Source organism: Xiphophorus maculatus, chromosome 22, assembly GCF_002775205.1.
Source record: "Xiphophorus maculatus strain JP 163 A chromosome 22, X_maculatus-5.0-male, whole genome shotgun sequence".
Classification (NCBI taxonomy): domain Eukaryota; kingdom Metazoa; phylum Chordata; class Actinopteri; order Cyprinodontiformes; family Poeciliidae; genus Xiphophorus; species Xiphophorus maculatus.
In genome coordinates, this window is record NC_036464.1 from 4,899,831 (window position 1) to 4,920,795 (window position 20,965).

General features: G+C 35.5%; 1 protein-coding gene across 1 annotated transcript in view; it reads left to right on the forward strand.

Annotated features, from left to right (window-relative positions):
* Window positions 1-17,058, forward strand: part of rhoq (ras homolog family member Q) — a 28,861-nt gene extending 11,803 nt beyond the window's left edge. The window contains exons 3-5 of the mRNA XM_005795165.3: window positions 6,164-6,328; window positions 9,946-10,041; window positions 11,917-17,058. Of these exons, the coding sequence (XP_005795222.1) occupies window positions 6,164-6,328; window positions 9,946-10,041; window positions 11,917-12,078 (423 nt within the window). The 3' untranslated portion in view covers window positions 12,079-17,058. The remainder of the gene's footprint in view (window positions 1-6,163; window positions 6,329-9,945; window positions 10,042-11,916) is intronic.
* The last annotated feature ends 3,907 nt before the right edge of the window (window positions 17,059-20,965 follow it).

A 20,965-nucleotide genomic window follows, 5' to 3' on the forward strand; every position in this document is an offset into this window, starting at 1 on the left:
TCGTTACCTAGCAACGCCAGCCAAGCCCTGCCCGTCGCCTAGCAACCCAATTCTAGTTCTACTGGCAGATTATTTCACTTATAGCAATAGGAAAATGTCTTTATGAGTATAAAACAATCAGTCGAACTAGTTAAGAAATTATTGGCCTAAAACAAACTCCTCTATGTTGCTGAAAAGTTACTTTTTGATCATTTTAAGTGTACTTGGCATTTCCACTAGAAACTACTTGGTAGGATTTCGTGTTTTTGTAGTGAGAAATTTGGCGAAGCTCCTCCAGAGGCATATAAAATAATCCAACAGTTTTCCCAGGAAGAGTATGGCTTTTCTCTTGCTCTTAAAAGTTAAATTGTGTTTTCGTGTTGAACTGATGGGAAGTTCTCACTGTGCAGGCATAGTGAGAACTATGCCTATGCTCAGACAGACGGCATTGTAATTATTCATCATTAATCACCGTCGCTTTTATTCTTGCATTTGGGCACAACTGTCTAAAATGTGCAGATTTGCACATCAGAGGAGCAGAAGTGGAGCTGGGTCTGTGTCGGGGCTTGCCTTCTCAGCCGCCGGCCATGTTGGTGCAGGCGTCTGAATCTGCTGATTTACTGTAGGCGGTTTACTGGGCCCCGAGGAGGCGAGGACGAAGAGGAGAGAGTGGGAGATGCCGGGAAAGAGAGGAGATGAGGAGGAGGGAGGAGTGACTCACTGATATCATTGCACTGTGTGCCACCGAGTCGATGCCACCGTCACAAAGCTCAAACTGTGGACAAATGAATCCGCTGATTACTGCCAGACCGGAAACACAAACCTGCCTGGCAACAGGAAGTAGGCTAGAATATCTAAAGAGCAAAAGAAATTCAACAACGAATGAGAAACAGAGGAACTGGAAAAGGTTACAAACTAATTTCTGAGACTCCAGCGAACAGAGCAACAGCACAGACTTGTGCAGGTATTTGTTTTACAATTAGAAATTTAAGGATTCCACCTTTTTTTAAAAAAAATCCTCTGTTTTTACAAGTGCAATAAATTTTTCAGATTTAAAAAGAAGGGTGGAGAGTAATGTCTCATTAGAATTAAATAGGACTGAAATGATCGAATTAATTGTGATTAATCGTGATTATTGAAGTAATCACGAGCAAACTTAGCAACCGATTAATTAACTGCAGTGTGTAGAATAAAAAAGGCAATTCAGGGCAGTAATTAAGCCAAAATTGTACAGAAAATATAACTATTTTGCAATTAAGATAAAAAAGGTAAATATGTGGTATTTTTAGCTTCAAAAGGTTTTCAAATTTCATAATAAAATCTCCCATTAAGGACCTTTTGCTGTTCATTTATTAATCAGGTAATCTAAAAATAATCCACTGTAACACACTGTATTGATGTTCAGTCAAGCAGAAAGGCCTGACCTTTTCACCTGTTGATGTCAGAAGTATTTTTTTGGCTGCAGATTCATTGTTTGCTGCAAATGATCAAGCTTTCACGAAGGTAATGCTGTAATGTTGCTGCATTTTAGGCAATAAAAAGTTTATCTTCTTATTTATTAAATCTATGTAATTATTTGTTTATTAATGTACTTCTAATTTTGTGTTAAAAAGAGGCTTAAATAAAAAATTTGCAGAGTGTATAAATTATTTTATCCGATTAATCGATAAGTAAAATAATTGTCAGTTGATCATAAGCCAACAATTTGAACCGTTTCCTATCTGATGATTGTCTCTGGTCTCTCGCTTCTACAATTTAAGCTCCTTTTAAAGAGGTTGGTTTCTTTAGCTGTATGATGAGGTAGCACACTGCAAGTCAGCTGGCTGAAAGAGGGAACTTTCCTGGGTACATAGAAACAAAACAAACATGAGAGTCTAATGCTAGCGGGAGAAATAGTTTGTGGCCTTTTCCCAAAGACAAAAGAGAAATCTTACAACAGCTAAAATCTGACGCTGCTCCATTTTTGTTTACATTTCATGAAGACGTAAGTTGCGCTTGGTGTCTTCTTCAGAGGTTTTCATGTTTTTTCCTTCAGTGGTTCTCGGTGCAGCGCCCCCACAGGCGAGGAGGGGAACAGGTTTTCCAAAGAGTTCAGTTTGCAGTGTGAAAACCAACCACAGTTGAAAATGGAAAGAATTTAGCAATTTTGGTCCCCAATCAAACCGAGTCTACCGGACTACCAGGTGTGACAATACCCTGACGTAGCGCCACCTATACGTTTTAAAAAGAAATTCATTCAATCTTTTAAATTGTTGTGATAATGTAAAACCATGTCGTATTTATGCTGGTCGACCATTTTTTCTCCGTTTTGTACACTTATAGCAGACACACCACGTCTCGTTCATGAACTCTTGCACTGAGCTAATAAAACTCTGTGACTTATTTCTGGTGGAAACTTTCATCCTAAGCATCTTGGCAGGAGTGTAAACATATCTGCGTGGGAAGCGCCGATTAAACTGAGGACTGCCTGGAGGGTACGGAGGCCTTTACTGTGTTTGGTAACGAGTTGGAGGTTTACTGAGGAATCGGAGCCGAATCAGACAAGTTCCAGTTCTGTTTACAGTAAACCGCTGAGTGGCTTACAGAGTCTGCAGCTCAGAGAAGGATGAGAAGAAGAAAGGACGCGGTGCACTTCATCATCCCGAGTAGCAGGTACCATGTATGGAGAGACAGGAAGAGCTTGATTTGAAGCAGATATCTGACATTACTGGACACAAAGAAGAAAAAAACCTGATTGGGTTTTAGGAAAGTAGTGATCTTGGCTGTTTTTCTCAGATTAGTTTAATTACCTTGGTTGTTTACATTGAGTTTTTGATGTTGCCCTACATTGCTTGACTAAAACTAGACTTTTTTTGTTTCTGTAAGCAAATGTTGCTACTGTTAAGGTTAAGAAAATCAGTAGTCACAATGTCTATATGGAATCACTCTGAATAAACTGGATGCTGTCAAACTTTTATTGGAGGATATTTTATACGACAGCATGAAAGAGTTAATGCGCTGAAAGGGAGATGGAAACATTTGCTGAGTAAGTTTTGATGTAGTGAACATTAACCATCCATGGTTTTTATGCACATTTTAACTTCATTTTAAACAACTTCCTCAACTTCCCAAAACGTTTTAAAATTTTTACGTAGCTTTTGGCTTCTTTGAAAATGAGTTGATACTCTAAAGTGGAAATAGAAATGCATTTCCTGCGTAAGTTCTGATGTAGCAAACATTTACTATGCATTTCTTTCACCAAATCTCCTTAACTCTGTCAATATTCCAATAATATTGAAAAAACAATTTTGCAAATTTATTTTCTAATTTTTAGTTATATTCTTTGAATAGAAACAGATTTTTCTTCATATCATGTAACTTCTGCAATACCAGTTGACAAGACAGAACAGTTACAACTCGATAGCAACAAATTCTTAGAAACCTCTCTCCATTTTCCTGAGATGAAGGTCCATGCATTAATAAACTTCCTGTTTATTAATGTGAAAAATTACACTTTAAGTAGCCTAGTTGATTCCATCCAAACCAGTCGGTGGAAATGAGCTGCCACACTAATAACCAGCTCTGCAATTCAATCTGTAGCTTGTTTCTTGATTTAAAAGTAATTATTTGACAAAGGGTAGGACTTTTTATAACAGTTGTGCAAATTATTTAATATATTTAAGTGTAGTAATGTAAATTCTTATCTTGCACTACATTTTCCTATTTTAAAAAAGTGTAATGTAAAATAAGAGTACACAGTTGTGAAGAAACGACCAAATCTTTTAAATAAAGTGTTTGATCAAATCTGACTAAAGCCTGAATGAAGTACATTATGCTTGTGAAATGTGGGGGGGAAATTATGTAGGGTAAATATTTGTATCGATATTTCTTATAATAAGAGTGCAAACTGTGAAGGAATGTCAAAAAATTTTTTATTCTAAAAACAACGTAGACACAAAAGTATTTGATTTTTTTAATTACATTTTTTTTAAATGTAGATGTGCCTTCACAGTTGAGCACTCTTATTTTACACTACATTTTAAAATTTACACTATTGTATTATTGCCCTTCTCTTGCCTCTGTTTAAGAGAATCGGAATCGGATCCAAACCATGCTGCATCTTTAGGCTCATCAATCCATCAAAGTAGATGTTAAACATCTGGTTATAATAAGTAGCTACATTTGGTTCGGATACCAAACAGAGGTCTTTCTCATCCTCGTCACGTCAGACCCGTCGGTCACTGGAGACGTGCGAACGCTCATCACATCACCTGAAAGCTCTCTGAAGGTCTTCGCTGAGCCGGAAAAACTCCTGCTGTTCTCATTGGGAGGTAATTGGATAGGCAGCTTCTACGTTGGTGAATCATTTCTCCTCATCATCCCACATCCACTGATGCGAAGTTGACTCATCTGCAGTTTGGGCTGCCAGGACAGCATGTGTTATCATAGATTCATCATCGGCACCAATACAACAGTTTGGCACCTAGAAGCACCAGGATTGGACATCGGCCACAAAAATCCTGTCCATTTCCTTGGAAACGGTAGACACAATGTCTGTAATCTTGCTTTGGAGTGGACTGTCTTGGGTCAGACTCAGAAGGACCTTCATGACATATGACTTTTGGCCTTTTTCAGTTTTCTAGCTGAGGACAGAGACATTCACAAGTCTATTTTTTCTGTCAAGTCTGAAGTCTTTCTCCACCATGTCAAGCCCAGCAGTTTTCTCCAAAAGTAAATTTCTAGTCTCATGTCTTCAAAAGATGCTAACACTCCACAAGAGAAATTGAGTATCACTTCTTTATCCACAAGTCTCTGAAGTGGCAAGTCCAAGTTCAGTTTAAAATCTTTGTCCACAAGTTTACTTCCAGTTTTACGTCTTTCTCACTCACTTTCTCACTTTTGTGTCCATGTGTACGACAGGATTTGGTTCCTTCGTCACACGCAGAAAATCATCTGACAGCTGTGTGCCGCCACAGCGCGCTCCGCCACCCATTTGTTGTGACCGAGATGACATGAAATTTATTTTCGTCTGTAAAGCTACACTTCACACGTTCACTCTGGACCGGCCACCAGACAGCAGCTCCGGGGGGAGAGGCTGTCGTACTCCAGGCATTGCATCAGTGATTTTAAGGGTGCTTAAAATCACTGATTTTAATCACTGATGCTTATTGGCCCCCCAAAAATGATAAAAACCCGGACATTATCATCAATTAATGAAATCCCCCTGACCAAACTTGGAAATTGGACGTTGTGCTGCTAGCACTTAGCTTTTGTCAACAACTCATAGGCAGAAGTGAGAGCGTTGCGCAACATAAATAATCACCTGGCTGGAAAACGATGTGCTAAATAATAAAACATAATTTAACAATCAAGTTAAATTAATTAATTAATTTAATAATCAAGGTCCTCAAATCATTCGAGGAATTGTTACATTCTTAATTCTAACATCTCTCTCAAGTCAATTCAAGTCCCTTTAAAAAGTCTCTGAATGGTAAGTCCAAGTCCAGCCTCAAGTCTTTCTCTGGCCTGCACAGAAGAACATCGACGTCACACAATAGCACGCTGTTGTAGCAAGTAATAATGGATGACTATTGATCAATTTGAAGTTATTCAGCAATGGAACAGTACCGTCACAAGGTCATAAGACAAAGGAAGCTAATGAAAAGAAAAGAAAGCACAATTAATATTGATTGCCTTTTGAGGAGCATTGACTGCAACTTCTGTTTGGATACAAAGTCGGAGGTAAGAATGGTGGAAGGAAGTTGCCGTCAGTGTTGTTTCCTTCATGGGTCTGGGTGCAGCGCCCCCACAGACGAGGAGGGGAACAGGTTTTTTAAAGAGTTTGGTTTCTTTGACTCAGTGCAGTGTGAAAGGGAACCGCAGCATCTGAAAATGTAACAAATGTTTCAATTTTGGTCCCAAAACGAACAGAGTCTACAGAACTAAAAGGGGTGAAAACATTTAGTTTTCAGTGAGGACAGCAGGGCATCTGATCTGACATCTGTGTTTCCACCCAGACATTTTCAGGGTGGAAATGGGAAATTCACAAAGGCGCCACTGTGGCTTTTAGTCAATTTCTCACAGTGCTGCTGAGATAGTTTACTATCTGATAACTATTAATTCCTCTGATGTTCAGGAACTGACATGAACTACCAAAACATTCCTGGTCCCTGAAGGGTGACGTTGCGTTTGTGTGTCTTTGCAGGAGGACTACGACCGCCTGCGGCCCTTGTCCTATCCGATGACAGATGTCTTCCTCATCTGCTTCTCCGTTGTCAACCCGGCCAGTTTCCAAAACGTGCGTGAGGAATGGGTGCCGGAGCTGCAGGAGTACGCACCCAGCGTTCCTTACCTGCTGATTGGCACCCAGGTCAGAGTTTTACTTCCTGTCCAGGAAGTCGAGTTTTGTTAAAATAAATTAATTTAACGATTATTTCAGTAATCGATCATTCTGATAATTAATCGATTAATCAGATTTTTAAAAATTGCCACATTCTGCAGATTTTTAATTCAACCACTTAAGCCTTTTTACGCAATATTAGAAATGCATTGAAAGGATGCAAATAACTAGCTTTTTTAAATGAGAAAATAAAAATGTTATTGCCTAACACGCAGTAACGTAGCAGTCCTTTAGTGAACATTGATCAGGTGCAGCAAACGATGAATCAGCAGTTAAAAACATGCTGTCTGATATTTATTAATCAATAATTTGATGGAAAAAGTTGGATAATAGAAGATTTTTTACTGTATTTGTACCGGGTGAAGCTAAAACTGACACTTGAGGAGGTCTGTGTAGAATATCTTGGTAAACAAAGAAGGTATTTTATCTTAAATGAAAAATGCATGTATTTATTTTGTACAGTTTTGCCTTAATTACTGCTCTTATTGTGTTATTCAGCAAATGGCATTTTTTGAGTCTTTGTACTCCATTTAACAATTCATCTATTACTAATTTAGTTTCCGATTATTTCAGTAAACAATTAATCAGATTAATCATTTCAGACAAAATGTTTTGTCTTTTTTTAGCACTTTTAGATTGATTTTTTATTGATTTTCGTACCATAGTTTTCATTTATCATTATTGCAATTAGCAATTTATGCAATTTTTGTTCATTTTTTGTTTTTACTATTTGTATTTTTGCATTAACACACTCTTTGGCATTTCATAATCCATGTTTCTAATCTCTAAATTTTAGTCTCTCTGTCACTGTCATCAACACAGTTAGGCTTATTCAGTTTTACAGACTGAAGTTAATCTTAAATTTCTGTTTATTTTACGCTTTCCTCTGTTTTTTTAAGTTATTTTCATCGCCTCCTGTGTTTGTTTTTTTATGTAAAACATTTTGTTCTGCCTTTGTTGTGCTGAAGTCCTCTATAAAGATTGATTGACTCCAAACCCCCACATCGAAGAGGGTTTGCATAAATTGCATAAAGAGTGTTTGCGTGCATCAATAGTTGTGCATGTGTTTGTTGTAGAAATGCAGATTATGCAAACATTGCAGTTTTTTTCTTGCTATAAATTACAACAATGTGGTTTTATTGATCTGTTGTTTTTTTTTTTGGCGTTTTACAAAACCATAATGTTTGATTTATTTTTCTATAAAGTAGAACAGCAGACGGACATCTTTTATCGTTAGCTGGCGTGTTGGTCAGTGTTCCCCGGCAACCGAATGCCGGCGCAGCGGTGATGAGGAGGACGGAGTGGGTGTCTGATTTATGTTGTGTCAGCTGATGTTGTGCGCTCTTTTATCAGTCCCCATCATGACTCGTTTGCTGCTCTGCGGCTGTGTGCGCAGGCTGCTACGACATTTACGGTGGAGAAAAGAAAAGCAGATGGAAGTTTGATTGGAGACGGTTATTATCGCTGGTGAGGAGGTGAAGGCAGCTGCAGTGGATTAAAACACAGAGAGGAACCGCGTGGCTGGCTCTGAAATAGTGCTGCACAAAATCAGGAAGTGAAGCTGAGCATGATTATGTTTGAAATTGAGAAATCCCGTTTTCATCTGCAGAGTTAAGCTTTTTGACCCTGCAAAATGTACATAAACCTGAGTGTGCTGCATAAAATTATGGTCAGATTATAAACCAATCACTCTCAAGCTGACAGAATCAATCTGGAGGATCAAATATTTTAATTCGCATCGACAGATGTCTGTTACACCATTTAAGAAGAATAATCTGGTAATTCTTTTATTGTATTTGAAAAATAATTGCACTTCAGCTAAAGATTATTAGAAAAATAAACAGGGATTAGTGGTAAAATCAATAATTAAGCATATTAATAATTGACTTAAAGAGTAAACTCCAAATCAACTTTTTTTCTTGCAGATAAAATATCTAAATTCGCCATTAAAGGTGATATCTTTATGTTTCTGTGACATGTTTGCAGAAATTTGTTTAATTCTCCAATTTTGGCCTTAAACCGCCTCAGTGCTGCCCTCTTTGGGTTGAGCTGCAGCTACTGCGGTTGAATTTTCCTATTGGTTACAACAATACAGCTTCTAACATCAACATGTGAAAAGTTCAGCGGTTTCTGCTTAATTTAACATACACACAGCACAAGCCCGATCTGTTGAATATCTTCAAAAATTAACAGATTAATAATTATACACCAATAATACTGTATAAGAGATTTTGGGTTTTTTGGGGGTTTTTTGCAGAATTTGAAAACTGAATCACGTCTTGTTTTGTTGACACACTCAAAAGGTCGCTAATATTTTTTTGTTGAATATTTTTGGATTAAAAAATCCATAATTAGAGATTATAATAATAGGAGATTTTGAAAAATATTTTTAAAATGTTTTTTACAGAATCGAGTGAAGCTTAAACTATGCTACTAGAGGACTTCTGAGTAGAACATATTTACAGACAAAAGTTTTTCATTTTTATCTTAAATGCAAAATGTATGCATATTTTTATACAGTTTTAACGAAATTACTGGTCTTAATGTATTATTCTTCCACCGAACAGAAAGAATTGTTTGAGTCTGGCAGTTAACAATTAATCGGTTACTAATTCTGACGACGATTATTTCAGTAATTGATTAATCATGATTAATCGTTGCAGCCCTAATTTTAAGTAGCTTTTTAGCACTTTTAGATTAGCTTTTTATTGATTTTCTTACCACAGTTTTCATTTATCCTCATTGCAATTAGTAATTATGCTATTTTATTTTAAGATAAGATAAGAGATAAGATAAATCTTTATTGTCATTGTCACAAGGACAACAAAATTTAAATATTCCTAATTTTGATTAATCTGATTAATAATTTCAGCTCTAATCACTTTAGATGATCCAAGCATTCATTCATGTTATTGTATAAATGACAATTTTATGTTTTAGACTCTAAACTAGACTTCTCGCAATAAGCAATAAATCAATTAATCACATGATAGATTAAAACAAACTCAATAATTTACATTTGCATATTTATCGTTTTTCTCTTTTCTCTCTGTTTTGGCTAAAAACTGGATGACAAAAGTCTTCGGTCTGCTGCTTTGGTCTCAACTAGCCAGTTTTTTGAAGGATAATTTTGTTTAAAGAGACTTCATAATTCCTTCAATTTGTTGTTTCTGTTGTTTTGTTCATTTATTTAGGATATTTAAAATGCCTTTCAGTCCAAATGTTAAAAGTTTGTTATAATCTGAAGTTTATCGATCTTTGAGAAAGTGCATTATATTGAAATTAGTCTTAAAACAATATTATTGTTTATCGCAATAACATGTGGGACGATTAATCGTCCAGCAAAGTTTGTTATCATGACAGGCCTACTCAAAACAATCATTAATATTTAAAGTTAGGACTAATTATGCATTATTTCTCAAATTCTAAAGTAGTAAAATGCAATCACTTTAATAAAACCCATCCATCTGTTGTAGATAAAAAGGTGAAATCAGATGTGTTTTGTTTGCACAACATATAAATTGGTTAGTCATGTGTATATTTGTTTTACTGGCTCGCTCAGACAAACGGTTGCTAATATTTTCCAGATTGACCTCCGTGATGACCCTAAGACGATTGCAAAACTGAACAACATGAAGGAGAAGCCAATCGCCACAGAGCAGGGACAGAAACTGGCCAAGGAGGTTCGTATTGATCAACTGATGAGGGAGAAGCAACTATGTTTAGTTTTACGGTCGCAGAACGGAGCTGATGGCCTCTGTTAGATTCCTGCGTGTGAATTTGGTGCAGGAATGTTTACATAAGAGTTTAATTTCTGGAATGTAACTTTTGAGCATTCTTTGCTGTAAAATGAGTCCAGAAAAACATTCCTGGTCAATATGGACGTCCAGCAGAGTTCAGGGCTGCAGGATATAAATCCTAAATCTGGTCTGTAAAGAATTACCCACTTAAAAATAATAATACAAAAATTGTTATGAAGCTTCCTTCACCACGCCATGCATTTCTGGAAAACTGAGGCCAAAATAAGGTGTTTTGATCTGGCCTAAAAAACCATTTTATTTAACTTTAAGTGTTTAAAACAGCAAAACCAATTCCAATAATGTTATTAAACATTAAAAATGGAGAATACTGTGTGAGGAAAACTAAGTCAACCTTTGACTTGATAACTTGTTTTATAAAAGCAGGAGTTTAAAATTAGAAAAATTTGGCACACTCTTCATATTTCTATTTAACCACTTACTTAAACAATATTAAAAATACATTAAAAGATGCAAACATGCAAATAATTCACTTCCTTTTTAAATAAGAAAATTTACATTTTATTGCCTAAAATACAATAATAGCAATCTTCCAGCAGTTAAGACCCAAATGGAAGTATAAAAATATGCAAAATGTACATTTTGTATAATATTTCCCCTTCAAAAGCCACAGAGAAAAACTACATAATTTCTGACTGCTGCATATCTTAGGTCAGAGGCATCAAAACAAATACTTTTATCAAGTCAAAAGTACTTGAGTCAAGAAAACAAAGAAAATCAACCAAATAATGTTGTCAGATTTGTTAGTTTTTTATATGTAAGGGATTCTGTTCATCATAGATCCAAAACGTTAAAAGGACATTTGCTGTGTGAAAAGATTGACATCCAGTTTTAAAATTATTTCAGGCTCGATTGATCAAATCATTGATCATCAATTGTTTCTTTCTTTCTTTCTTTCTTTCTTTCTTTCTTTCTTTCTTTCTTTCTTTCTTTCTTTCTTTCTTTCTTTCTTTCAAAACTATTGCTATATTTAGCCAAGTAAAATAAATTAAAAGCTGACTTGAGTGCAGCAGAGTCAGCTTTTCAGTAAAAGTATCTGGATATTACACAGTGCTGGATATTACACATACGTAAAAAGTATTAAATTCATGTATCTAAAATGAAGGCCTTAAAATGTATTCATTTAATTTTTAAAGCATAAATTGGCCTTAAATACAATAAATACTGGTCTTAAATTTTGTCTTGATAGAACTATATGTGTGTTTGTCTCTTGCAGGGCTTTTCTGTCAGACAAAAAAACCTGCTGGAATTGCATTTTGTGACTCAAGATGGCTGAGGCTACCGCTAACTAGCTGCCAATATACCTTTGATAGTTAGCTTTTTGTGTTGATAATGGATAAAAGCAAATTTATCACAGTTGGCTGAATGAAGTTTGTACATTTCTGTGGAGGTATAGGTCTTAAATTCCATTCAGAATCATCTTAAAGAGCCTTAAAAAGTCTTAAATGTAAGTTGGAGCCATCAGAAACTATTTGGTTCTAAAAACACAAATACTTTGTGTTGAACTGAATGTTTTCCATACCAAAAAATATGTTGGTAATAATTTTACCCTGATTACAAATAAATAGCTTCCATCTGCAATTGGATGCCACAAAAAATCCGTCCAAGGGCCACAAATGGCCCCTGGGCCGCACTTTGAACATACTTGTGTTACCTTTACTACAGTTTAACCTGTGGAGTTGGCTCTTATTTGTTAAGAAATGGTGAAATTGTGACGGTTTCTCCTGTTTTCCATGCCAGATCGGGGCGTGTTGCTACGTGGAGTGCTCGGCGCTGACCCAGAAGGGCCTGAAGACGGTGTTTGACGAGGCTATCATCGCCATTCTGGCTCCCAAGAGGAAGAAGGGATCCATGAAGAGAAGACTGGGACCCCGCTGCATCAACTGCTGCTTGATCACGTGATGTGGCGGCTCCTCCGAATCCATCTAGTGAAAGACCACAAACCAAACATGGACTGATGGCAAAACATGGATAAAATGCAAAGACAAAAACCAGGAGGATTGACGGACAAAACAAGAGCTAGCTCTAAGAATCTTGAAATACCAGAAGTCTCTCCTGAGCTGAGAATGCCGTTTTTACCAAAGGAGCTCAAAACCCATCATTTTCTTCTTCTACAAGACATTTGCCTCAAAAGTACCTTTTTTTATAACCATTTTAATCTTTTTTGTTTGTTTGTTTCTGTCGCTGTATGCCGTCACAGGAAAGACAAAAACATATTTCAGCTTTAATATGAATGCTTAATTCATAAGTATTTCTATTGTTTTTGGAAATAACTTTTATGTTTATCTCCAAAATGATGGAAGAGAATAAGTATTTAGCTTTGAAATTTTGTCATGGGAGACACAGTTTTACATTTTTAATTTCAAAACTTTAAATTCGGACGAATTTTGGACCTACAGCTATGTTATTTTTAAGGTTGTTTTGTAGTGTGGCATGCCAAAATACTCCAAGGTAGAACGAAACTGAGGAGTTCACAAGAAAATGAAAATGTTTATTATCCATTTTTAGAAGCTATATTATCTAGAGTTTGTAAGATTGTACCACTAAATCAAATATCATCGAGATCATATTTTATCAGTTGATAAATAACATTTTGTTATCACGCAGTAACTTGCTATGTTTTTATCAATTTAAAGAGACTAACTCGTATATTTCCCAAAGAATGCACACCTTTCATTAAAGGGCATATATCAATTTTTTCATATTGTTTTTTAAAAATATTTTTAAGACATTTTACATACTTCTTGATCAAGAATTGTGTTTAGAAGCATAAAATAAAGGTCATCATATGATAGTTGGGATGGCAAGGTCTTGAGCTCAAGTTTGAATTCAACAGATTTATCAACCGATTTATCCAGTCAGAAGAAGGAAATTAGAGAAATTGTAACTTGAGTAATTAGCAAACCGGCACCCTACAAACGGATTTAAAGGTGATCCGAGGCTGAGTCTGCCTGTAATTTTATCCTGTTTCAAATTTCTGCTTGTGCCAATAACTCGGCATTCAGAAAGCCAAAATTTCTGTTTCAGACCTGTATTGTTATTGTTTGCAGGCAAGCATAAGTACAATTCTACAACTATGTGAGACCATGGTTAAGGAAAGTCTCACTTTTCTCCATAAAATCACTCTGTCAAAATGTTACTCTGAGGTCTCTCATGTCACTCAGACTCTATAGACGTTTCTGTAGTTAAGTTTTTCTACAACACTGTATTTATTTGCCCTAAAATGTCACTTCAAGCTAATGCTACACCAATCAAAATATAAAAGGTAAAATACTGACATATAATCAGACTAAGCCTATAATGAGGTATTCTTTTCCATTTGGCTCAGACAAAAATAAATTAAAAAAACATTTACTAATGGCTAACAAAGCTAATTTTGCCTCTAAATATCCAGAAAGATTGATTATCAAAAAAAATCTTAGATTTACGCAGTCTGTAGATATTTGCAGAGGTTTTGTATTACAACAGAGTATTAGGGATATACTAACAGAAAGCTTTAAAACTTCACGAGAATAAAGTAATAAATTTATGACAACAAACTTGTACAAGAACCAAGTCAATATTACGTGAAAAAACAAGAATAAAGTTGTAATAAATAGAATAAAATTGAATAAATATAGCTAGCTGTCCTAACCAAAAGCATAAACTCTGGATCATCCTTTAAATTTAAGATTTAAATGGTTTTAGAAGCACAGAGTGAAAAGTTTTCTGGCAGAACAACCGTTTTTGTGGGTGAGAACCAATCTGTTCTCTTTGCCTAATTACTTCCACGCCACTGCATAGGTGACCTTGAATCCTAAAGTCATCCTCTGTTTTAGTATTTCCTAATTTTAGTTTACTCAAAAAATTATTTTTGTTTGGGAAAATTGTTTCAAAATCACTAATCCACTTTAAAAAAATCATCAGAATGCTGATTGTGATTTATTTCTGTTTCATTCTTTCATAATTTTTAGGTTTTCTGCCTCTAAAATTTGATGATATATGCCTTTTAAAATCATCTGGATACTATGACCCAATACTGTCTACGGCACAACAATGAAACACAGCTGCTGCTGCTCCATTTCCCAGCACAACAATGCACATTCCCTGTGCTTTCCAACATACCCATTGTCCCAGGAACAGCTGTCTGAAGCACACAAGATGCACACGGTTCTGTCAGGCACAGCAGGAATAGCACACCATGTCAGTAAGAACAATCAGAGGTTCTCTATGCCCAAATTCTGCAACAAGATTCTCTTGTAAATCTCCAATGTCACCAAATACAGTAAAGACACTAATTAAAACAGTTCTATGTCAAATAAAATGAAATTTGGTTGCCTTAAAAGCTGAGAAGTTACAGTTTAAACATTTAGAAACCTAGCTTTCTAAATGCTAGGTTTCTAGCATTTAGAAATGCTAGAAACAATAACATTTAATATATTATTGAGTTAGCTTTTGCTACACACATCAGTTCTTCATTGGTATTTACCAAAATATTTAGTTAATATCAGTTGGTCTTGTTTAGCCTTAGTTAACTGAAACAACTAACAAAGCTAATGTTAACTATGTTAGCGCCTGTTGCTAGTTAGCTAGCTAGCTAGCCAATGCAAACTCGGCATAATTCACCATATGTTTTAAAATGTAGCATTCAAAGTTATGATGTCAAATAATTCTAAAACACATTTATAAAATCAAAATATATTTAAACACAAAATATTACAAAAACTATAACCAAGAAATGTTAAAAAGTATGGTTTAGCATTACTACAAGTTAGCACTTTGCCTTGAAAAACACTTTTCTTGTTTTTGCAGATTACAGTTGTATGTATATTTTACCTCTGGCAAAAAGATAAACAATCACCACTTTTGGATGAATATCAGGTCTTCACTAGTATTTACCTAAAAACTTAGTTGGTGGTATTTAGCTCCTAGCCTTAGCTAACTGGAACAACTTTCAAAGCTAATGTTAGCTGTGTTAGCGCCAAATGATAATTAGCTAGCTAATCAATGCCAACTCAGCTCAATTTACCGTATGTTTTAAAATGTAGCTGACAAAGTTATGTCAAAAGGCTCTATAAAATGAAGATATACTGTATTTCAACACATAATATCACATTAACAATGATAACCAAGATAAGTTAAAAGATAGGGGTTAGCATAAGTACTGGTTAGCACTTTGCTTTGGAAAAACAACGCTTTCTTTGTTTTTATAGGTTACAGTTGTTTCTGGCAAAAAGATAAACAAACATCAATCTTGGATTGTCTGTCTTTAGTTTTACTTTGTGGAATGTTCTCAAACTTGACCAGATCTACTAGATTAAATAAGAAATGGCCGTCTTAGGCTTGTGCAGTGGCTATATCCTTATAACACCCACACCAGTCCGAAATTGCAACAAGTAGCCACAGCTCCTCTTCACATAATATCATGGCATTGCTCTTGCTCAAAAAACCTCTCCTTATTAATCAACTGAAACAAACAACTCATGTTGTCCTCCTTTGGACATGGAGATTGGTATGCTTTCTAAGTTGGGGAGATGCGCACACACCTCCAAATTGCGTATATAAACGTTTCTTCTTTCACATCAAGATTGAAACTGTTGGTGGAAGAGCAGAAACCTCCCAAATATTTAGAAAACATTAGCAAATTGTGAGGATGCTTCCTAATGCTAGAGTTTCTGTAATGGTAGAATAGAATTAAGAAATAGAATGGGCATGAAAGCCTTGTTCTGAGTATTACATGAGTAAGGTTATTCTTCTCACACAAATGAAATTTTACAAATTTGCAACCATTCATTGACACTATCCTGTCTTAATTTCCTTTGGAAATGGCATAAAGGAGTCCAGATGCAGTTTGTCAAGCTCAGCTTGTCGACCAACAAGGATACAAGAAGGTTCTGGTTTTAAAACTCAAAATAGAGAAGGAACCTAACTGGAACTATTAACTGACTTTTGGGCAAAAAATAACCCTGTATTCCAGTAGTCTAAAAAGAATCAGACCGAATAGAAGTAGATATCAGTGAGAAATCTTGAGGAAACCGTTATTTGTTTGGTGCCATCACCATAAAACTTATAAAGACAACTGCACAAAGAAAATAACACACATTTCCATAAATTTAGACACTTCTCATTCCATCAATCTAAAGTAGGCTTTAGATCTCATTGTTCAGGGTCATAATGCATCAGTCCACCAACCATGGAAGCATACGCTTTAAATGGGAAAAACTGATATATCAGCTGCTGTGAAAGAACATTGGAGAATAAAATCTACACCTCAATGAATTCAAGTTACCTGAAAGATTTTTATGTTTTTGATTTGAAAAGACTGAATATTCTCCAACAGCAGTAATCCCATTTTGTTGTTTGTTTTTTGCTTTTTATTGGTGTAATTGTAAGTCACAAGTTTCAAATAGTAATCAAAAACCAATGCTTTAAAATGTTTTAAAATTGGTGCTATCCAATTTAGGAAAGTAAACTCAACAGAATTTAGGCAGAAACAAGATGTGAAGTTTTAGTGGAAACTTTAAGGTTTTTTTTTCTTAGCCAGTGAAATATCAAGACATTTATCCCTTTTTATTTAAAATGCATTTAATTTTTCTAGCATTTTTAAAGACATTTCTCAGAGGTGCCAATTCTCCCTGTTGTTTTGTTTCATATGATTAATTAAAGCTTTAACGTTGAAGGTGCTTCTTCTCTCTGTCCCAGCCTGTGTTGCGTAACGGTCCTGTCAGCGGCGCTGATCACTGCACGAGGAGCGGCCGAGCCTCTCGGACAGTTTTGCTCGCTTTTGTCATGTGAAGGTCCCCCCTCTCCTCCTCAGGATCAAGGACCGAAGTGCCACAGCCAGCAATGCATTCTCCCATTGATGATCCTCTTTTCTCAATAAACATGTTTCCTGTGTTAACAGTCTGGCTTTGGGTTTGGTTAATTCTGCAAAAGATCGATCAGCTGCAGGAAATGAGTGATTATACCTTTTGCTGTGATGATTCCTGGAAGTGTGGATTTTCTTGTTCATAAAGAGGCAAAGTGGGCAGCAGTTAATTAGTGTCTTACAGATAAAAATGTTAAAAAGGGCTCCTATATTTATAGGTGAAGTTTGCATGTTTTTCAATGTGTGCATTGGTTTTGGTTTAGTTAACTGGCCACTAATTTTGTGCAAAAACATAAAATTTGATCACGTACTTTTGTCTAATTAATGGTGCAAATATCTTAGTACATTTGAAATAAGACAAAACTAAGCTACAAGTAACTTTTTAGTAAAATATAGAAGTTTGTTCTAAGTCAACAATTCCTTAACATTACCTGCATGTCCATTACAAATGTGCACAAAAGTTTGATGATTTTCTGCTAATGTTGAAAGAACACAATTTTGCATTTACAGTGTTTCCATTAAATACGAAACACAATTAAAATCACACGTAAACAACTCTGTTCTCACAATAAGTCATTAGAAAACATCCAGCGCCATCTGTCGTCTTGTTTGTCGTTTTCGCCAGTGGTAACATCCGATCGTTGATCATGTGACTTGCGTGATGCAAAAAAGTTTTTCCGTTGCAATTTTGTGAATTACACGAATTTTGTGTTATTACATAAAATTATACTAATTTAGTGTAATTCACAAATAGTGTAATACTAGCCAATAAACCCGCCTCATCCTGCTGCAAAAACATTTGATCAAAAAACGTGAGCTTTTTCAAAATAGGTGTATTTTCACAAAGTGAATTTGTTTTTCAAAATTTCAGTTGATATGGAATGAGATGATATGGTCAATGGAAACGCAACTTTAGATAAAAACAAAAGTATTACTGTCACTTAAAACTAAAGTGAAAAAACTCTGCCAGTCGGACTAGTACTTTTATTTATGAGTATTAATGAATTACTGACTTAAAACAAGCTCCTATGTATTAAAGAGCTACTTATAAGTTAGTATCCTCTTATTTCAAGTGTTTTAAGATATTTGTTCTAGAAAACAGACAGAAATACTTGGTAAGAGTTTGTGTTTTTGCAGTGTATGCAGCTCAAATTTAAAAGTGGATGTTCTTGAGGTTCATGTGATAAGTGCAGTTTCATCATTTCTCTGTCAGTGGGCAGTTAGCGTTTTGCCTCCTCTTTCGAAATTCTTACTTTCACCATCTGCCTCAAACTGAACACTTCCTACATTGATATGTAAGAGTGATACGCTGTGGCAGAGTGCATGTATCACCCCGTGCATATGATGTTTCAGTGCTGGAGCCGTCTTTACAACTCACACACTCAAACTGCACACCTGTTTTTAGATTTCAAACGACCTTATCATCAGCTCGGTTGAGTCAAATATTTCTGATGGCGATCTGTTTATTATTCCTCTTTTGCGGGATCTCTAAAATAGGTTTACATGTTTACCATAATAATGATAATTATAGCCTAACAGGTGGGCTTTATGAGATAATTGGAACTCAGATGATGGAGAGTAATTACTTTGACCTCAGTTCTCTCATGTACCGTGTTAGAGTATCTGTGAACTTAATTTTAGAGACCACATTCCTGCATGTATCATGCAGACGTAAGAGCCAGTTTTATGGTTGTTGAAAAGCAACAGAGAAAACTAACAAAAACATATCCTGCATTTGCACTTTCTTTTTTTTATTATTTAATGGGGGGTTATTGTCAACTCCTCAGATTAATTTAGTAATTTATTTACAGCTCAAATGATTATTGCAAAACCAAAATGGTCAAAATTTACCGTTTGGAAAGTTGAGTGCTTCCTGTTAGACAGGATGACTTTGTGCTTTTTGAGTTTTCCTGTGTTTACATACTGTAATTTACACCAGAGCCAACCCAAGGCATAAGCAGCATATGCAGCTATGTATGAGCTCTTTCTAGGCACTGCAGCAAAGTTGAGTAGTAACTTTTATGAAAAAAAAAACTTTTAGGAGTTTCTCACTACACTGTACTTTTTACTTTTACTTGAGTAATTTCATTATGAAGTATTTCTACTCTTACTTGAGTACAATTTCTGGATTTTTTAAAAAACTCACCAAACACAGACACACACTTGCAGTTTTTGTTTAAGTTTCATAAGTTTTTTAATGAAAAAAACTGATTTTGAAAAATTTTCTTTTGCCTGATTTTGTTATTTTTTGCCATTTATATGAATTATTGTCATTTTTGTCCGTAAAATACCAAAATTTCCAAACACATGACAACAATCCTTTATTTTGTTCATGTAGTTTTACTTTAAATCCCTTCATCTGCACTGAAAAAAGAAAAATTAAGAGATTCAACTTAAAAATGTTGAGCTATTTTGTTACAAGTAATCAAATTAAGTTTAGCCAAGTAAATATATTGAGTTTAAGTTGTCATGTTAAGGAAACTTAAATAAATTAAGTATGAACAACTTAATTTGATTACATGCAGCAAATTAACTCAGTTGTTTAAAGATGGAGTTTTATTCTATTTTTCAGTGAAGGCAGATGACAAATAGTCTTCTGGCTAACTCTGGCACAGTTACAGAATTGTTATTAATATGCACTGTCCCTGTAAAAAACAAATAAAAAAATGTAAAAAAAACAACAAAAAAATAAACGCTGCATTTAACCTCTGAATGGCTGAAAAAACAACAGGAAGCTTTTGAAGTGGTCTAGTCAAAGACTACACTGCAAAAACACAAAATCTTACCAAGTATTTTGGTCTAGTTTCCAGTACAAATATCTTAATATACTTGAAATAGGACAAACTAACTTAAAAGTAACATTTGAGCAGATATAAAGTCAATAATTTTTTCATTTTGATAAAAAAAACTTGTTCCATTGGGAGATACATTAAGTAATAACATGGGAAAATGTCTTGTTAGAAGTGAAATAATCTGCCTATGGAACAAGTACTTTTTCATAAGATTTTGCAGTGTAAACTTAAAATCAAATCCAGTTTACATGGCATGACCTTAAACTGAACCTTCATGCTTGAAAAATCTCTAATGTGACTGAAGTAAAAAAAAAAACGTTTCTCTGAACTAAAATTCCCCAGTGAGGTTAGAAACTTATTGGCAGTATATAGCATTATTGATGGCAGTTGTTGCTGCCAAGGGGAACACAAGTCCTTTGATTTAGAGGGCAACTACTTTTCTACATATTGCCACAGAGCACCTTGAGACTTTCCTCTTGTAATAAGCCCTGACGGCTGCACTAAGAGGACTGTAAATATTCAAACCCCTTGTGACAGGAGATAAGGTCGTAGAGTACAATATAAAGAGAATCCATAGTAGTTTTACATCGCATCACTTTTGAATTAGCCCTGAGCTTCACTCAGCTTATCAAGCTAGCTCCCCTTCGAAGCTGGTCAAAACTCGAGCTCTCCTCTTCCAGCTTGTTGTCCTTCCTGGCAGCGCGCGCTGCTCTTCTTGATTTTAATTGGCGGTTGGCTCTGCTGCTCTTTTTCTCTGACAGTAGCGCGAGAAGCTACCGTAACTGCTGCGCGCAACACGCTCACTCGCGCTTTCTACTCCCTGATATATGGACTCTGCGGCTACCGTAATAACAATTCATTCATAAAACGCTAAAATCGGGGACTTTTCCGGGGACATCTTCAGCCGGAGACAGGCCATCTAAAACGGGGACTGTCCCCGGAAATCGGGGACGTCTGGTCACCCTACTTTAGAACCCTTACTAAATATCCTTCATAACTTAACAGATATCCGTCTTCACTTTGATTTATTCAAGTATCCCCATTATTTTCTTAATTTTTGTCCAAAGACAATCCTGATTTTGGATTTGTAAAGTCCAAAAAACAGTTTCGCACACTGTTTGCGGTACAATGCATTTCATTTTACCTATTA